The sequence below is a fragment of the Zalophus californianus genome, chromosome 2 (genome assembly GCF_009762305.2).
Source record: "Zalophus californianus isolate mZalCal1 chromosome 2, mZalCal1.pri.v2, whole genome shotgun sequence".
In the NCBI taxonomy this organism is placed as follows: Eukaryota; Metazoa; Chordata; class Mammalia; order Carnivora; family Otariidae; genus Zalophus; species Zalophus californianus.
In genome coordinates, this window is record NC_045596.1 from 70,246,063 (window position 1) to 70,265,009 (window position 18,947).

At 36.4% G+C, this 18,947-nt stretch overlaps 1 protein-coding gene across 17 annotated transcripts in view; it reads left to right on the plus strand.

Moving 5' to 3' along the window:
- The window catches only part of PTPN13 (protein tyrosine phosphatase non-receptor type 13), a 204,841-nt gene that overhangs the window by 159,019 nt on the left and 26,875 nt on the right, over positions 1-18,947 (plus strand). For all 17 annotated transcript variants that reach the window (XM_027600513.2, XM_027600528.2, XM_027600529.2 and 14 more), the window contains 11 exons: positions 281-374; positions 979-1,064; positions 1,692-1,845; positions 3,205-3,419; positions 3,536-3,634; positions 5,691-6,052; positions 12,503-12,683; positions 14,056-14,214; positions 14,680-14,851; positions 14,951-15,161; positions 18,049-18,119. In XM_027600513.2, the coding sequence (XP_027456314.2) occupies positions 281-374; positions 979-1,064; positions 1,692-1,845; positions 3,205-3,419; positions 3,536-3,634; positions 5,691-6,052; positions 12,503-12,683; positions 14,056-14,214; positions 14,680-14,851; positions 14,951-15,161; positions 18,049-18,119 (1,804 nt within the window). The remainder of the gene's footprint in view (positions 1-280; positions 375-978; positions 1,065-1,691; positions 1,846-3,204; positions 3,420-3,535; positions 3,635-5,690; positions 6,053-12,502; positions 12,684-14,055; positions 14,215-14,679; positions 14,852-14,950; positions 15,162-18,048; positions 18,120-18,947) is intronic.

The following is an 18,947-nucleotide window of genomic DNA, read 5'->3' on the forward strand; positions in this document are numbered from 1 at the left end:
TGCTTGCTCATAATGCATGGTGTAGACTTAGAAAGGGAGAGTGATTCATATAGTAAAGGCCTGGCATGTTGTTTTCTGAGTAAAGAGTTTTTCTAGAGTAACTGTTTTACATTTGGAAAACTTGGCTAGAAATATTCTTGGATTTTGAATTAATTGCATGTGCTGATGTGTTGCTGCTTTGGCTGATGAACTTCCTGCTTTCTAGGTCTCAGATTTGAAAGATGGAGTGTGAAATTTTCCATATGACAAAATGTTATTTTATTTGCCTTTTTCCACTTAGGGAGGTGTGAATACCAGTGTCAGACATGGTGGCATTTATGTGAAAGCTGTTATTCCCAAGGGAGCAGCTGAGTCCGATGGTAGAATTCACAAAGGTAGAGTGTTTGTGTGTGTACAGGAATTATACATAGGATTATCACTTCAACAAATAAATAAGAAATTAGAAAGTTGACAGAGACCTTCAAATATTCATAATATAAAATAAGAACATATTTTTTTAAAGACTAAAGCATTATTTTAAGACTAAAGCATTAAAAAACTCCCTGATGTCATTCCAGAAACTCTTCTTTCCAGCCTATTCTCTAGTATCAGAAAATATCTTGACAATGATTTGTACTTTCTGAGAAGCAAATTGCCAGGAAATGGGAAAGGAATAGCACCCTTGTAAAAACACTGACATCTACATTTTTAATAAAAACTAACTAGGTTAATTCCTTCCTATCTCTCTACATTTGTAGTCAGTTTATCTTTTTCCATGATTTACATAGATTCTATAATACATACAATATCTTGTTCAAAATTGTATTTAAGATTGATCATAGAATTTGAAAAGAAAGTAGATACATGACTTTGTCCAGAATTTGTCTGAGTCTCTCCTCAGATAAATTAATATAAAATAATACCACAAGATATTAAAAAGCATATAGTATCTTTATCTTATCATTTGCTTTTTTCCAAAATTACTGCTTAATTTTATAGGTGATCGTGTCCTTGCTGTCAATGGAGTTAGTCTGGAAGGAGCTACCCATAAGCAAGCTGTGGAAACACTGAGAAATACAGGACAGGTAATAACAGCTCATTATACCAACCTTTTAAGATAGAAGAACATAATAATGTGTGTATAATATCTGTCTCACTGAAGTCTCCAAATTTGTTAGTCAAGAAACCAAGCCTGATTGACGTAAATGTTCTGGTATTTTCTTTTCCTTCAAGTTGGCAAGCAAGGATTATGACAGAGGTTTTTCACTGAGGAAACTTGGCTTTCTATATCACATTTAGCCCTAATATTACCAGATCTGACAGGAGAAAGGATGGAGATTGCAGTTTTTAAATTTTTTGTAAATATCTACAAATATCTAGTGATTTTCACTTCTAGTCATTTTTCGGACCAAGGCTAAATTATTTTCTGAAGTTTACCAATTTATTTATAATGGTCTGTATATTATAGTAGTGATTTTATTCTAGTGCCCAAATTTCCTAGAACATGTTTATATTAATTCTAGAAGAGAAATTTTTTTTTGAGAGAAAGTAAGGAAGGGGCAGAGGGAGAGAGAGGAAAAAAACCCATCATTTTGAAATTTTCAATCCCTTTGTTTTTTTTTTTCTTCCTCTATATAGTCCTAAAGTCCTAAAAATTTATCTACTTTCTTATAATTCTTCTTAGTTAATGAAGTGCTATTCCATTTGTCCAGGTCGTTCATCTGTTACTAGAAAAGGGGCAGTCTCCAGCGTCCAAAGAACATGTCCCCATGACCCCACAGTGCACCCTTCCAGATCCAGATGCCCAAGGTCAAGAAAAAATGAAGAAAATGACTCATGTCAAAGACTACAGCTTTGTCACTGAAGGTCAGACCTTGAGAGACTGTCATCTCACCTTTAACTTCTTACTGACTTACTCAAAATTTAATTTTTATATATTGGATCATATTTCACACCTGAGTCTCTCTCATTACTCTTGTCGACTGTAAATAATCTGAATGGAGCGCTATACCAATTTTTTTTAAGACACATATTTGCACCTCTTAGAGTTTGAAAGACCTTGGATAATGAAGTCATGCATAAAACAAATTATGGTCACTTAATAGTGCAAAATTCAAATGAAATTTCCAAGGGAAAAAATAAATATAAATAATTGCTTGAGAATGACTTTAAATCCACATGAAACCTTGACTCTTTACATTTTCCTTATTTTGGTTTAATTTTATGGATTTGTCAGGCTAACCTTAGGCAGAAATACACCTCATAGTTCCCAAATAGTGGTCTTTCTTAAAAATTTTGCAAGCCCTTGGACATACCACTACTTGGTTATAAAATAAGAAAATTAAGAATGATGTAGTACTGAGTTTTTCAAAAGGCTAAAGTGTTCCTAATACAAAAGTACCCTTTATTCTGAGATTCCACTTACCTCATTTTTAGGGGCATAAATGTCCTTTACTTTATAAATGATGGTGGTGGTATATAGTCATTGTTTTGTCTTTTATTTTAAATCCTTATTTGATTGCCAAATGTTAGTACCTCTGAATTAGTCACAAAAATAAGGAGAAAAAATAGCCAGGCCTGTATTATTTTATCTGATTATGAAAATAAAATTAGCATACTCACTTTATCTCACTGCCTGGTATTCTTTATTTTTTCTATCACTCCTTTAAATGTGTTTTTTCATTCTTTTCTGGTTATTATTCTTTCAGTTTCTTTCATTGATGAGAATTTCTTTATAATGCTATTGAAGTTTACTGGAGTAAAGTGTGCCTCACTAAAACATTAGAATGTCAACTTACTTTCCTTTACCCTTCTCTAACATTTGTTCTGCTCTTCTTACCATCTCTCTCCCATTGTATACCCAAATTTCCTTCAATCTCCTTTCCCAGATTTTTCTCTTTTTTTATGTTATTCTGCAGGCTTTTAAAATACATGGGATTAAAACATAATTTTATTTTCAGAACTTTGATATCAAAACCCTCTCCTGTTCAAGTGGCTTAGTTCATGCAGCTTAGTTTATTAAGTTTTGTAATGACAGAGAGTATGAGGCTGGATTTGAACACAGAATAAAAGTACAGTAAGAGCCTATAAAGCTGTACATTTTCTGAGAAAATGGGCTTTTGAAGATGTGTCTAAAAGTATATATGTTTGTAAGTTCATGTGTTCATCTTAACATAGCATGTTAAGAATATTTAAATTTTTTATATCTTTTTTTTTTCTCTCCAGAGAATACGTTTGAGGTAAAATTGTTTAAAAATAGCTCAGGTCTAGGATTCAGTTTTTCTCGAGAAGACAGTCTGATTCCTGAACAAATGAATGCCAGCATCGTAAGGGTTAAAAAGCTCTTTCCTGGACAGCCAGCAGCAGAAAGTGGAAAAATTGATGTGGGAGATGTTATCTTGAAAGTGAATGGAGCCTCTTTGAAAGGACTATCTCAGCAGGTGAGTCCCCAGGTGTTAAATGTGGCACTTTTAATAACAAGATGGATTGGCCTTTCATAATAATTTCATAATACTGACTTAACTGTATCTTCATTTATCATTCATGGTACCCCTAGGAAGTCATATCTGCTCTCAGGGGAACATCTCCAGAAGTATCCTTGCTGCTCTGTAGACCTTCACCTGGTATGCTACCGGAAATTGACCCTGCTCTTTTGGTGAGACCTGTGAAAAGTCTATTATTTTTATAGAATAGCAATTGAGTGATTAGTTCAGCTGTAGTGGTTTCATCATTGATTGATCTCCTGGGTTTCATCCTACTTTATTCTTTAGCTAGGAATCTTGTGTGGGTCATGTAGCCTCTGAGTATATTCTACATTGGTAATATAAAGTAATTCAATTCACTTTATCTCTCCTTTCCACTTCTAGAATTCTAGAATTTTAGGAGTTTGTTTTCTAAGCAGAATTAGAAAGGGAAAGATATAAAATAATGGTTACAAAACGCCTTTTGTCCATTTCTTCATTGAGCCAAACTGGGAAGCATAATTCTCATTCTGAGCTAGTTTAGATAAAAATGAAAATTATTTAAGAATTTTTGCCCTTATTTTTAATACTGGAAATTACAGAGTAAGCAATATGCTTGTCCATCTCCCTTTCTTATGTCAAGGAAACAACTAAAGGATCCAAAATCTATTCTGATGGTAATTTATAAATTACATCCATACATAGATGAATAATAATATAATTGAAGAAAGATAACTTTTGTCCTGTCTGCTTAAAAGGGTATTCCATTAAAAATAAACATGACCCCTGGGTATGAAAGGCAGGAGTGTCTAGCCCCAGAAACTTTGGCTTTTATATGAGGGGGGGGGGGTAGTGTTAGGACATTAATAGAAAAGCATAATTTCTGAAAGTGTATTATAAACAGCATTTTATGAGAATACATTGATTTTGGGCACCAGGTAGGAAGAACTGAATGGAACTCTCTTAATGAGTATGTAAATTGATACAATCTTTCTGGAAAGCAATCTGGAAATATTTAACAAGGCCTTTAAGAACATCCTATGTACTGATTATTAAATAGAAAATTACAAGGAGGGGCACCTGGGTGGCTCAGTCAGTTGATCAGTTGGCTACCTTCAGCTCAGGTCATGATTCCAGCGTCCTGGGATCGAGCCCCGCATCAGACTCCGTGCTTGGCGGGAAGCCTAATTTTCCCTCTTCTTCCCATTTGTGCTCTCTGTCACTCTCTCTCTCTCTCTCTCTCAAATAAATAAAATCTTAAAAAAAAAATAGAAAATTACAAGGAAATAATGAGAAACTGAGGTGAAAATGTCCATTTTCACCTGGGGTGCCTGGGTGGCTCAGTAGTTAAGCATCTGCCTTCGGCTCGGGTCATGATCCCAGGGTCTTGGGATCGAGCCCCGCATCGGGCTCCCTGCTCAGCGGGAAGCCTGCTTCTCCCTCTCACACTCCCTCTGCTTGTGTTCCCTCTCTCGCTGTGTCTCTCTCTCAAATAGATAAATAAAATCTTAAAAAAAAAAAGAATCTCTGGATTTCTATTAATAGTAAAAGTTAGATACAATTTTCTATAAAATAAAAGAATTCTGAAATAAATGAAAGGTATAGCCATCTGTGGGATCATTACACAGTTTTATGCAGTTTTTTTTCAAAGCATATTTAAGGACTTCAGAAAATATTGATGATAGAAACCTAAATTTGGAAGTAAGTTACAGGGGTGCCTGGCTGGCTCAATCGGTGAAGCATGCAACTCTTGATCTCAGGGTCAGGAGTTTGAGCCCCACGTTGGGTGTAGAGAGTACTTACAAATAAAATCTTCAAAAAAAAAGTAGGATATAAAGTACAATATATAGTATAAGTCATGTAATATTAACAGTTATTTTTATATATGATATTTATATATGGTTTTTCTCTCTAATGAGCATAAATTACCTTATTATCAAAATATAATTGCATATTTTAATAGAAAGTGCTGTTCAACATGTTCCTTTTCAATTAAGTGGGTTTTTTTTTTAAAGATTTTGTTTATTTGGGTGAGAGAGAGAGAGAGCGCACGAGCAGAGGGAGGGGCAGAAGCAGACTCCCCGCTGAGCTGGGATCCCAACTCAGAGCTTGATCCCAGGAAACCTGGATCACAACCTGAGCTGACTTCAGACACTTAACCAACTAAGCCACCCAGGCACCACTCAATTAAGTGTTCTAAAGTTAATATAAGTTGTCACACTCTGATCTCTTTCAATGTATGCATTACAGACCCCACTGCACTCTCCAGCACAAGTACTTCCAAACAACACCAAAGACTCCTCTCAACCAGCATGTATGGAGCAAGGCACAAGCTCAGATGAAAATGAAATGTATGACAAAAGCAAGAAACAATGCACATCCCCATCCAGGAGAGACAGTTACAGTGATAGTAGTGGGAGTGGAGAAGACTTGGTGAAAGCTCCAGGAAAGATACCAAATAGGAGCTGGAGTTCATCTTTGCATCAGACTCTAAACAACATGGGATCACAGGCACTAAGTCAACATGAAACATCTAAGAGTAAAGAAGATGCCATTTGTACCATGTTTTACTATCCTCAGAAAATACCCAGTAAAGCAGAACTTGAGGACAGGTATTGTCAATATTATGTGTAGCACTCAAAGCAATTGGTTATTGTGAGTAATGGGAGCAGCAACCTATATTTCTGTAAGGATGAAATATGTCTATGTGTGAATGAACTTCACAGTGATCAGACAGATGACTGTATTAGATATCTAGTTATTGTGACTGTTAGTTAGCAAACCAGTAAGCTCTCTAGCCTTTTGACCTGAGATTTGCTGATCTCTTGAGCATATTTAGTTGAAATTGGGAAAGTTGTTTGCAATTCATCATCATTCATATTACATAAAAGAAAGAGAAGAGACCTGTTTAGATAGTGATGGGCAGGAGAGTAGAGAGTACAAATATAAAGGGAAGTTGTTGGGAAGGAGGAGACAGAGTTTAAAAAGATAAGATATAAAACTGCAGAAGATGGGGAAAGATGATTAAAAGCATAAAGGCAAAAAAAAAAAAAAGACTACATTTATACCTCTAACAGTTATTCATACATTTTATTATTTGGTTACATCTTTGTGTATATCCAGGTGCAACCATATTTGTTCAATGTCTTGGGTGTTTGGGGTTTCTTCCCTATTGTATCATCCCAAATAACCACAGAAATAAGACTTCTATTTTTTTTTTTACAATTTTTTTTAAATTTTATTTTCTTATGTTATGTTAATCACCATACATTACATCATTAGGTTTTGATGTATTGTTCCATGATTCATTGTTTGCATATAACACCCAGTGCTCCATTGAATACTTGCCCTCTTTAATACCCATCACCAGGATAACCCATCCCCCCACCCCCTCCCCTCTAGAACCCTCAGTTTCTTTCTCAGAGTCCATAGTCTCTCATGGTTCATCTCCCCCTCCAATTTCCCCCCCTTCATTTTTCCCTTCCTACTATCTTCTTTTTTTTTTTTTTTAAACATATAATGTATTATTTGTTTCAGAGATACAGGTCTGTGATTCAACAGTCTTGCACAATTCACAGCGTTCACCGTAGCACATACCCTCCCCAATGTCTATCACCCCCAGCCACCCATCCCTCCCACCCCCTACCACTCCAGCAACCCTCAGTTTGTGTCCTGAGATTAAGAATTCCTCATATCAGTGAGATCATATGATACATGTCTTTCTCAGATTGACTTATTTTGCTTAGCATAATACCCTCTAGTTCCATCCATGTCGTTGCAAATGGCAAGATTTCGGGGGGTTTTTTTGTTGATGGCTGCATAATATTCCATTGTATATATATACCACATCTTCTTTTATCCATTCATCTGTTGATGGATATCTTGGCTCTTTCCACAGTTTAGCTATTGTGGACCTTGCTGCTATAAACATTGGGGGTGCACGTACCCCTTCGGATCCCTACATTTGTATCTTTGGGGTAAATACCCAGTAGTACAATTGCTAGGTCGTACGGTAGCACTATTTTCAACTTTTTGAGGAACCTCCATACTGTTTTCCAGAGTGGCTGCACCAGCTTGCATTCTCACCAACAGTGTAGGAGGGTTCCCATTTCTCCGCATCCTCACCAATATCTGTCGTTTCCCAACTTGTTAATTTTAGCCATTCTGACTGGTGTAAGGTGGTATCTCACTGAGGTTTTTGATTTGGATTTCCCTGATGCCGAGCGATGTTGAGCATATTTTCATGTGTCTGTTGGCCATTTGGATGTCTTCTTTGGAAAAATGTCTGTTCATGTCTTCTGCCCACTTCATGATTGGATTATTTGTTCTTTGGGTGTTGAGTTTGATAAATTATGTATAGATTTTGGATACTAGCCGTTTATCTGATATGTCATTTGCAAATATCTTCTCCCTTTCTGTTGGTTGTCTTTTGGTTTTGTTGACTGTTAACTTTGTTGTGCAAAAGCTTTTTATCTTGATGAAGTCCCAGTAGTTCATTTTTGCCCTTTGGCAATGTGTCTAGGAAGAAGTTGCTGCGGCTGAGGTCGAAGAGCTTGCTGCCTGTGTTCTTCCCTAGGATTTTGATGGACTCCTGTGTCACATTTAGGTCTTTCATCCATTTTGAGTCTATTTTTGTGTATGGTATAAGGAAATGGTCCAGTTTCATTCTTCTGCATGTGGCTGTCCAATTTTCCCAACACCATTTGTTGAAGAGACTGTCTTTTTTCCATCGGACATTCTTTCCTGGTTTGTCAAAGATTAGTTGACCATAGAGTTGAGGGTCCATTTCTGGGCTCTCTATTCTGTTCCATTGATCTCTGTGTCCGTTTTTGTGCCAGAACCGTACTGTCTTGATGATTACAGCTTTGTCTGGAATCTTGATTGAGCTTGAAGTCTGGAATTGTGATGCCACCAGCTTTGCTTTTCTTTTTCAATGTTCCTCTGGCTATTAGGGGTCTTTTCTGGTTCCATACAAATTTTAGGATTATTTGTTCCATTTCTTTGAAAAAAGTGGATGGTATTTTGATAGGGATTGCATTAAATGTGTAGATTACTCTAGGTAGCATTGACATCTTCACAATATTTGTTCTTCCAGTCCATGAGCATGGAACGTTTTTCCATTTCTTTGTGTCTTCCTCAATTTCTTTCATGAGTATTTTGTAGTTTTCTGAATACAGATTCTTCGCCTCTTTGGTTAGATTTATTCCTAGGTATCTTATGGTTTTGGGTGCAATTGTAAATGGGATCGACTCCTTAATTTCTCTTTCTTCTGTCTTGTTGTTGGTGTATAGAAATGCCACTGATTTCTGTGCATTGATTTTTATATCCTGCCACTTTACTGAATCCCTGTATGAGTTCTAGCAGTTTTGGGGTGGAGTCTTTTGGGTTTTCCACATAAAATATATCATCTGCAAAGAGTGAGAGTTTGACTTCTTTGCCGATTTGGATGCCTTTTGTTTCTTTTTGTTGTCTGATTGCTGTGGCTAGGAGTTCTAGTACTATGTTGAATAACAGTGGTGTTAGTGGACATCCCTGCCATGTTCCTGACCTTACGGGGAAAGCTCTCAGTTTTTCCCCCTTGAGAATGATATTTGCTGTGGGTTTTTCATAGATGGCTTTTATGATATTGAGGTATGTACCCTCTATCCCTACACTGTGAAGAGTTTTAATCAAGAAAGGACGCTGTACTTTGTCAAATGCTTTTTCTGCATCTATTGAGAGGATCCTATGGTTCTTGTTCTTTCTTTTATTAATGTATTGTATCACATTGATTGATTTGCGGATGTTGAACCAACCTTGCAGCCCAGGAGTAAATCCCACTTGGTCATGGTGAATAATCATTTTAATGTACTGTTGGATCCTATTGGCTAGTATTTTGGTGAGAATTTTTGCATCCATGTTCATCAGGGATATTGGTCTGTAATTCTCCTTTTTGATGGGGTCCTTGTCTGATTTTGGGATCAAGGTAATGCTGGCCTCATAAAATAAGCTTGGAAGTTTTCCTAACATTTCTATTTTTTGGAACAGTTTCAGAAGAATAGGCATTAATTCTTCTTTAAATGTTTGGTAGAATTCCCCTGGGAAGCCATCTGGCCCTGGGCTCTTTGTTGGGAGATTTTTGATGACTGCTTCAATTTCCTTAGTGCTTATGGGTCTGTTCAGGTTTTCTCTTTCTTCCTGGTTCAGTTTTGGTAGTTTATACATCTCTAGGAATGTATCCATTTCTTCCAGATTATCTAATTTGCTGGCATTTAGTTGGTCATAATATGTTCTTATAATTGTTTGTATTTCCTTGGTGTTGGTTATGATCTCTCCTCTTTCATTCATGATTTTATTTATTTGGGTCATTTCTCTTTTCTTTTTGATAAGTCTGGCCAGGGGTTTATCAATCTTACTAATTCTTTCACAGAACCAGCTCCTAGTTTCATTAATCTGTTCTCCTGTTCTTTTGGTTTCTATTTCATTGATTTCTGCTCTAATCTTTATTATTTTTCTTCTGCTGGGTTTAGGCTTTATTTGCTATTCTTTCTACAGCTCCTTTAGGTGTAGTGTTAGGATGTGTAGAAAGACTTTTATTGCTATATACTTTCCACTTAGGACCGCCTTTGCTGCATCCCAAAGATTTTGAACAGTTGTGTTTTCATTTTCATTTTTTCCATGAATTTTTGTAATTCTTTAATTTCCTGGTTGACCCATTCATTTTTTAGTAGGATGCTCTTTAGCTGCCATGTATTTGAGTTCTTCCCGACTTCCCTCCTGTGATTGAGTTCTTGTTTCAAAGCATTGTGGTCTGAAAATATGCAGGGAATGATCCCAATCTTTTGGTACCAGTTGAGACCTGATTTGTGACCTAGGATGTGATCTATTCTAGAGAATGTTTCATGGGCACTAGAGAAGAATGTGTATTCTGTTGCTTTGGGATGGAATGTTCTGAATATATTGGTGAAGTCCATTTGGTCCAGTGTGTCATTTAAAGTCTTTATTTCCTTGTTGATCTTTTGCTTAGATGATCTGTCCATTTCAGTGAGTTGGGTGTTAAAGTCCCCTACTATTACTGTACTGTTGTCAATGTGTTTCTTTGCTTTTGTTATTAATTGGCTTATATAATTGGCTGCTCCCATTTTAGGGGCATAGATATTTACAATTGTTAGATCTCTTGTTGGATAGACCCTTTAAGTAGGATATAGTACCCTTCCTCATCTCTTATTATAGTCTTTGGTTTAAAATCTAGGGTGCCTGGGTGGCTCAGTTGGTTAAGCGACTGCCTTCGGCTCAGGTCATGATCCTGGAGTCCCGGGATCGAGTCCCACATCGGGCTTCCTGCTCAGCAGGGAGTCTGCTTCTCCCTCTGACCCTCTTCCCTCTCATGCTTTCTATCTCTCATTCTCTCTCTCTCTCAAATAAATAAATAAAATCTTTAAAAAAAAAAAAAAATAAAAAAAAAAAAAAATAAAATCTAATTTGTCTGATATAAGGATTGCCACCCCAGCTTTCTTTTGATGTCCATTGGCATGGTAAATGGTTTTCCACCCCCTCACTTTCAATCTGGAGGTGTCTTTGTGTCTAAAATGAGTCTCTTGCAGACAGCATATCGATGGGTCTTGTTTTTTTATCCAATCTGATACCCTGTGTCTTTTGATTGGGGCATTTAGCCCATTTACATTCAGGGTAACTATTGAGTGATATGAATTTAGTGCCATTGTATTGGCTGTAAAGTGACTGTTATTGTATATTGTCTCTGTTTCTTTCCGGTCTTTGTTATTTTTAGGCTCTCTCCTTGCTTAGAGGACCCCTTTCAACATTTCTTGTAGGGTTGGCTTTGTGTTTGCAAATTCTTTTAGTTTTCATTTGTCCTGGAAGGTTTTTATCTCTTCTATTTCCAGTGACAGCCTACCTGGATATAGTATTCTTGGCTGCATATTTTTCTTGTTTAGTGCTCTGAATATATCATGCCAGTCCTTTCTGGCCTGCCAGGTCTGCTGCCAAACTAATGTTTCTACCATTGCAGGTTATAGACCTTTTGTCCCGAGCTGCTTATGGGATTTTCTCTTTGTTTCTGAGACTCATAAGTTTTACTATTAGATGTTGGGGTGTTGACCTATTTTTATTGATTTTGAGGGTCATTCTTTGTGCCTTCTGGATTTTGGTACCTGTTTCCTTCCCCAAATTAGGGAAGTTCTCTGCTATAATTTGCTCTGATATACCTTCTGCCCCTCTCTCTCTTTCTTCTTCTTCTGGGATTCCAATTATTCTAATATTGTTTCATCTTATGGTATCACTTATCTCTTGAATTCTGCCCTCATGATCCAGTAGTTATCTTTTTCTCAGCTTCTTTATCTCCATCATTTGGTCTTCTATATCACTAATTCTCTCTTCTGCCTCATTTATCCTAGTGGTTAGGGCCTCCATTTTTTATTGCACCTCATTAATAGCCTTTTTGATTTTGACTTGGTTAGATTTTAGTTCTTTTATTTCTCCAGAAAGGGTTTCTCTAGTATCTTCCATGCTTTTTTCAAGCCCATCTAGTATCTTTATAATTGTCATTCTGAACTCTAGTCCTGACATCTTATGAATGTCCGTATTGATTAGGTCCCTCTGGCAGTCAATACTGTCTCTTGTTCTTTTTTTTTTTTTTTTGAGGTGAGTTTTTCTGTCTTGTCATTTTGCCCAGAGAACAGATGAGAGAACAAAATGCCAACAGACTTGTATTCTTTTCTTATTTTTTTTTCTTATTCTGTTGAAACACACATTGGGCTTCTGACAACTTTAGCTTCAGCCTTGAATTAATAACTAGGAATCAAAAGTATATTTTTTAACCTGTCTTACTAATTTATGCAGCTTAAAGAGCTTCAAAATAAAACCTGAACAGAGAATAAAAATTGGTAATGTTAGCATATAACAGATATGAAATGAATTCATAGTCCAGAGTCAGGGAAAAAATAGCTAGGATTGCAATCAAAAGCAGACATGAATATTTGTTAAGCATTTTCTGTTTGTGGCACAAACTTACTATACTGGATTGAAAGGTATTTGAAAATAGTTTTGCTTCTTTGTCTGTGTAGCAGTCCTCCTTCCCCTCTACCACCGGACGTGACTCTTGGGCAGAGCTATCAACCCCAAGCAGAATCTGCTTCCACTAATTCAATGGATAAATATATATATCACATTTCTGAACCAACTAGACAAGAAAGCTTGACATCTTTGAAAAATGACTTGGAAAACCACCTTGAAGACTTAGAACTGGTGAGTTGTTTCCTCTGTATTAAGAAAATTCCGTATTTTCTGAAGTAAGATGTAGTCACACACAATTTCCCTTTAGGGAAAAGACAGTCTTTTAAAGTAGCTTCATATCCATGTCCAGTAAGTAGATAACATGTCTGGTGTGTTACTGTGCTGTGAATCTGAGGGAAAGGCAAAAAGACCCGGGTATAAATCCTGACCCTACCACTGACTTGCGGTAATTGGGCAGATGCCTGTAGAATTACTTAATTCTTCTGAGCCTTAGTAGGTCTGGGTATAAAATGGGGCTAGTAACCTCATAGGATTGTGGTAAGGATTAAATGAAATATACATAGAGCACCTAAGACAGTACCTACTATTTCCCAAATTCTGATGAGTTACCTATTTAATTTTTAATCAAGTTTGCGTGTAATTTTTTTCTCCTCCACACTTTTTTGTGTATGCCCAAATGGAATCCTTTACATTGTACTAATAGCCCTAGGACTTCTAAACCTTTACATTCAGTATGGAAGCCAAATGTCCAAGAATAATATCCTTTACGTAAACTTGATTGAATCAGCCTTTTCAATATTGTTTTTATTATCCAAGTAATAAATATTTATTGTAGGAAAATTAAAAAGCAAAAAAAGATTAAAGCCATTGATAATCTCACCATGTAAAAATCATAAAGATCATCTTGGAGTTAATCTCTCCAGATATCTGGTTTGCCTAGAAGCGTGTGTGTGTGTGTGTGTGTGTGTGTGTGTGTGTGTGTGTGTGTGTGTGTGTAACATCTACATCTTCAGTTTCATTCTCAGCAGAGAAAATAATCTTTTCTCAGAAAGAAGAAATTCTTTGAATGATTTCCTTTAGAAGTGTGTCATCACCCTATAAGCTATAAGCAACCTTCATATCTCATTCAAAATCTTTTTAAAAAAATTTTTTTTATATAATTAAATGATGTTGTAATATTTAGTCACCAAAGGCTTCGTGTTTTTACAAGAAAACCTTTTCTTTTATGGCTCTTGGCATTTATCTTGACTGTTTAGAAATATATGAAGAATTTTTCTGAACCTTCTGCTGAAAATCTATTCTTTAATCATCAAAGTATAACCACTAATGTGTCCTTGTTTATCCTGAAAATACAAAAACTGAAGCATGAGTAAATTTTGTCTCAGCTGTCTAGACAAACACATAGTGTTGTATCTAAACCCAACTTTTCATGGGGGTATATTCTATCTAGAATTGGATAGACCTAGCTTCTTCACTTGGTTAAGATCAGTTAACCTTTTAAGGTTTGATTCCCTCCTCTTTTATTCAGTAGAAATAATAGTCCTCTCTGTTCATTGATGGACAAAAATAGACAACCTAAAGAGTCACTGTTTTCTTCCCTTAGGAAGTAGAACTCCTCATTACCCTAATTAAATCAGAAAAAGGAAGCCTGGGTTTTACAGTAACCAAAGGCAGTCAGAGTATTGGTTGTTATGTTCATGATGTCATTCAGGATCCAGCCAAAAGTGATGGAAGGCTAAGACCTGGGGACCGGCTCATAAAGGTGAGACATTACCAAAATGGATTTGTGCAAGTGTAGCCAAAAACTAAGCCAGAGCTGGAGGAGAACAAGAAGGTTGAGTTAATATAACACTCCATTTATTTGTTTGGTTTATATTTTCTATCTCAACCTCTTAAAGATAAAGGCCTTTATATAGTTAACAGGCCCTTTTTAATTAGGAAGTGCCTCTAATCTCACTTAAAGCATAGGCTTTAAGCTATCCTGGACAGAAAGTTTCTTAAATTCATATGAGGATAAGTTTCCTATATTAACAAAATAGTGATGCATTTACATTTTACATTATTATTTCATATGTAATTACTTGATCATTGTACTTACGATTTCCACAGTAAAGGGAATTAGCAATAAATTAGAGACCACTCTGTTACTGGCTAATATACAGGTAGGGAGATTACTGTATTTTCATGGCAACTTCTAATCCTGTTTTGCCTCTTTCTCATTTTGTAGGTTAATGATACAGATGTTACAAACATGACTCACACAGATGCAGTGAATCTGCTCCGAGCTGCACCCAAGACAGTCAGATTAGTTCTAGGACGAGTTCTAGAATTACCCAGGATGCCAGTGCTGCCTCATTTGTTACCTGACATTACATTAACATGCAACAAGGAGGAGTTGGGTAATGCACATTCAGGCTTTGTGCAGTGTGATTTTCTTGGCTAGGTTAAAAGTAAGTACTCTTAAGACTAAGGAAACGAATATTTTCTATTCCCTGAAGGTTTTTCCTTATCTGGAGGTCATGACAGCCTTCATCAAATGGTATATATTAGTGATATCAATCCGAGGTCAGTTGCAGCCATTGAGGGCAATCTCCAGCTATTAGACATCATCCACTATGTGAACGGAGTCAGCACACAAGGAATGACCTTGGAAGAAGCTAAGAGAGCATTAGACATGTCACTTCCTTCGGTGGTGCTGAAAGCAACAAGGTACTCTGCAATTACTTATGGGTTTTGTGTGTTTGCACAAGTTTCAAGCTATTGATTACACTTATGCTATCTTAAAAAGCAATTCCTAAATTAGTAACTCACAGACTAAACTGGCAAGAATTAATAAAGTTAGAACAGACTTCTTTCCTTTTTTTTACATTTTTTATTTATTTAAGTACTCTCTACACCCAACATGGGGCTCGAACTCACAACCCCAAGATCAAGAGTCACATGCTCTTCCAACTAAACCAGCTAGACGCCCCCAGAATAGAATTATTGATAGGAGATTCCAAGAGCACGTTAAGTGGATTAGTGTTTGGATATATGTTTGCAGCTGTCAATAATGTAGTTTCTATGTTTGTCAACATGGTTTCTGTTGTAAGTAACAGAAAAATACAACTCAACTTGGTTTAAGCAATAAAGGGTTTATATGATTTTAAAAGTCCAAAGATGACGTGGTTATCAGGTAAAATGGTGATGCACTATCCAGAACAGTCTTCTGACAATCCTCCCAATGACCGTGGTAAACCAAGGACTGTCTGCTGATTGCCTTAGACCTAAATTAAGGCCAGTCCCTGAGTTGAGGCAAAGGGATAAGAATATACTGATTGGCCTAGGCCAGTCCTGGCCCATTCCCAGAGCTGGGGCAAAGTCAATCCTACCCAAACCTCATGTCTACAACCAATGAGGCATAGAATTACCACTTTCAGTACACCATATAACAATTTCACATTATAAGAAGTGCTAATGGACACTTTTCTTTCACTTAATAATATATATAAATTAGAAAAAAAAAGTATTATTAGTTTCAAATTACTACAGGTATAGTGGCTTAAATTATACAAGTTTATTATCTTAATAGTTCTGGAAGCCAGAAGTACAAAATGGGTTTCACTGGGCTAAAATCAAGATGCTATCAGGGCTGCATTCCTTCTCTAGGCTCCAGGAGAAAATCCATTTCCTTGCCTTTTCTACCTTCTAGAGATTCCCCATATCCCTTGGCTTATGGCCCCCTTCCATCTTCAGAGCCAGCAGTGACAACACTCTACTTCTGTTGTCACATCTCTTTCTCTGACTCTGCCTTTCCTGCCTTCTTTCACTTATAAGGACCCCTGTGATTACATTGGGCCTGCCTAGATGGTACAAAATAACTTCCCCATCTTTAGATCCTCAGCTTACATCTGCAAAATCCCTTTTACCATGTAAGGTAACATATTCACAGGTTTAGAGGATTAGAATGTAGACACCTTTGTGGGGCCATTATTCTGCCTACTACAGTGTACATACAACCAGGCTTTCTAGATTACAGATTTATGTTACATTTTTATCTATGATACATGGTGAGTTTGACATAGTATGTCTTTGAAAATATAGGAACTATAATTAAATCATTTGATCATAAACATTTGTTCCTTCTAAACCTTTAAATTAGATTACATACTTTTTACCTTTAATGTAATCCCTGCTCTGTTTCCCTCCTATATTTCTAAAGATTTGATCAGCATATATTTATTTTCATAGATGTAGCTGAATGTTAATTAGTGGAGGAGGAAAGTATTCAAACAACCTGGAAAATATTTTTGTGAAAATTAATATCTCTGCTAACGATAGATCTAACTGAATTTTTTTGCCTCAAAATCCATAGAGTACCCTTTCCCCCAGCCCTGAAATCACTTTCTTTTGCCTTTCTGCTTTTATCTTCACTGTAGTCACTACAGATATAGTGTTGCTAGTCACAATTACTTTCCCCTTCCTCCTTCCTCCAGCTTTCTCCACTACTGTATATATCTGTCCTCTTTAAAGTCCAAAGGGTAGCCATAACAGAGGGATAGAGATCTGTGGTAATTTTCTGTATGTCAAGAACTGTACAGGGTCTGTGGTCTTACCGGACTTGCAAGCTAATAAACCGGCCAATTACTGTTTCTTGGGTGCTGGAAGAAGGTATGAAACTTGGATCAGAGACAAAATATTTTTTGAATAACCACAAGCAGCATGGGTATGGTATTGGTGTCAATTCCACACATCTTCTAAGTCTCCTGAAGATGACATATGTGGGCCTAGGGGATTCCTGAACGTGCAGTGGGTTGTATTCCAGGAAGGGAATACCATGAGGAGAAGAGGAACCCTCCCCTTTATGGCAGCCTGTAAGAAAACCTGCTTTTTTTTTGGAGAGAGAGGTTACCTTGTCCTGCAAGCTTTCTCACCACAGACATAGCCTTGAGAATTGGCCCAGATAAAAAGCAGTCAGTGCCTTGCACTTCTGGGGTACCCAGGAAGAATATACAGGGCCCATGGCAAATTGCTTCTCCCAGCACTGTATACTTTAGGCAGACTCCCTTTTCTCTCAAGTACTAGCAACGATAAGATTGCATACTAGTCCTTTGCTTCCAAGGTGCTGTCTTTTTGACAGTTTTTCACATTGGGTGGCACTATCCTTCTTCTAATCCTTTAAACAAATATATTTTGTCTAGGTTTTCACTTTAAATAATTTTTAAAAAATATGTATCAAGGGCTTCAAATATACAAAATGCAGTGATCTATATGACAGTGAACTAAGTAATTAGATCATGAATATTACAAGCATTTTAAATGAGAGGGGAAATGTGGTAGTGTGTTAAACTGAAACCCAGAGAAAAATCATGTAAAGAAGTGATCCTTAATCTTTTTTCAGTCAAGAATATCTCCCTCCAGAAAATACGTAGATGAAAATTGATAATTTTGTCTACAGCTTCAGGGGTGCCTAGTCCCCCCTGAAGCCCATCTAAAATAAAATTCCTGAGGCTTAATAGTTAGCAAATGTCCAAAGGGTATTTAAACAAACATCTTAATTTGGAATTTCCTTTTCTTTCTTCTTCTTCTTCTTCTTTTTTTTTTTTTTATGACACAGAGATGGTCATCCAGTGGTCCCAAGTTCTAAGAGGTCTGCTGTTTCAACTCCACAGTCAATCAAAGCCAATGGTAAGGATACATTCATTTTATGATGCAAGTAGTTATGCACAGATAAACATTTTTCCTCTATTTCCTATCAGTAAACTAAGAATATCAGTGGTATCTATCTTATAAGTTTATAATGAAGCATAAATACAATAATAATATGTGAAAAGCTTATCATAATGATTGTCACATAATAATTTATTCAGACAGTTATTGAATCTCTTCATTGTACCAGGCATTTGTCTGGACATTGTAAGTATGGCAATGAATATACAAAGTATCTGCCTTACATTTTAGCATAATAATAGAAATTGTAGTGTTAGTAATTGTGGCAGTCTCTAACATAAATTTAATGCTTATCCTGGACTAAGCTTCTTTTAATTGCTTTAGTCCTCACAACAACCCTGTGAGAATAGTGTTACTATAATCCTCCATTTAGAAGGGGAAACTGACACAGAGAAGTTTGACAACTCACCGAAGCTCACAAGAGTTCATAAATGCTAGAGCCAGAATTTAAACCTGGGGTGACTGATTCCATGCTCTCATTTACATAATTGGGCTCAAAAAAAATACATAATTGGGCTCAGTAAACATAGCTTTTATATGCTAGTGTTACATCAAAAATTAATGATGTACTGTATGGCGACTAACATAACAAAAAAAAATAAATGCTAGTGTTAATATAATAAGAATGATAGACACGGGAATGTGGTTGAAATTAATGTATTTGAAATGTGAATTCGGTACTTCATACATAACTAAACTTTTAGGTTTTCAGGCAGTAGTATTTAAATACCAAAGGAATCTCACTACTGCAGTTGTGATTTATCTACTAAATACTAAAGCAGATCT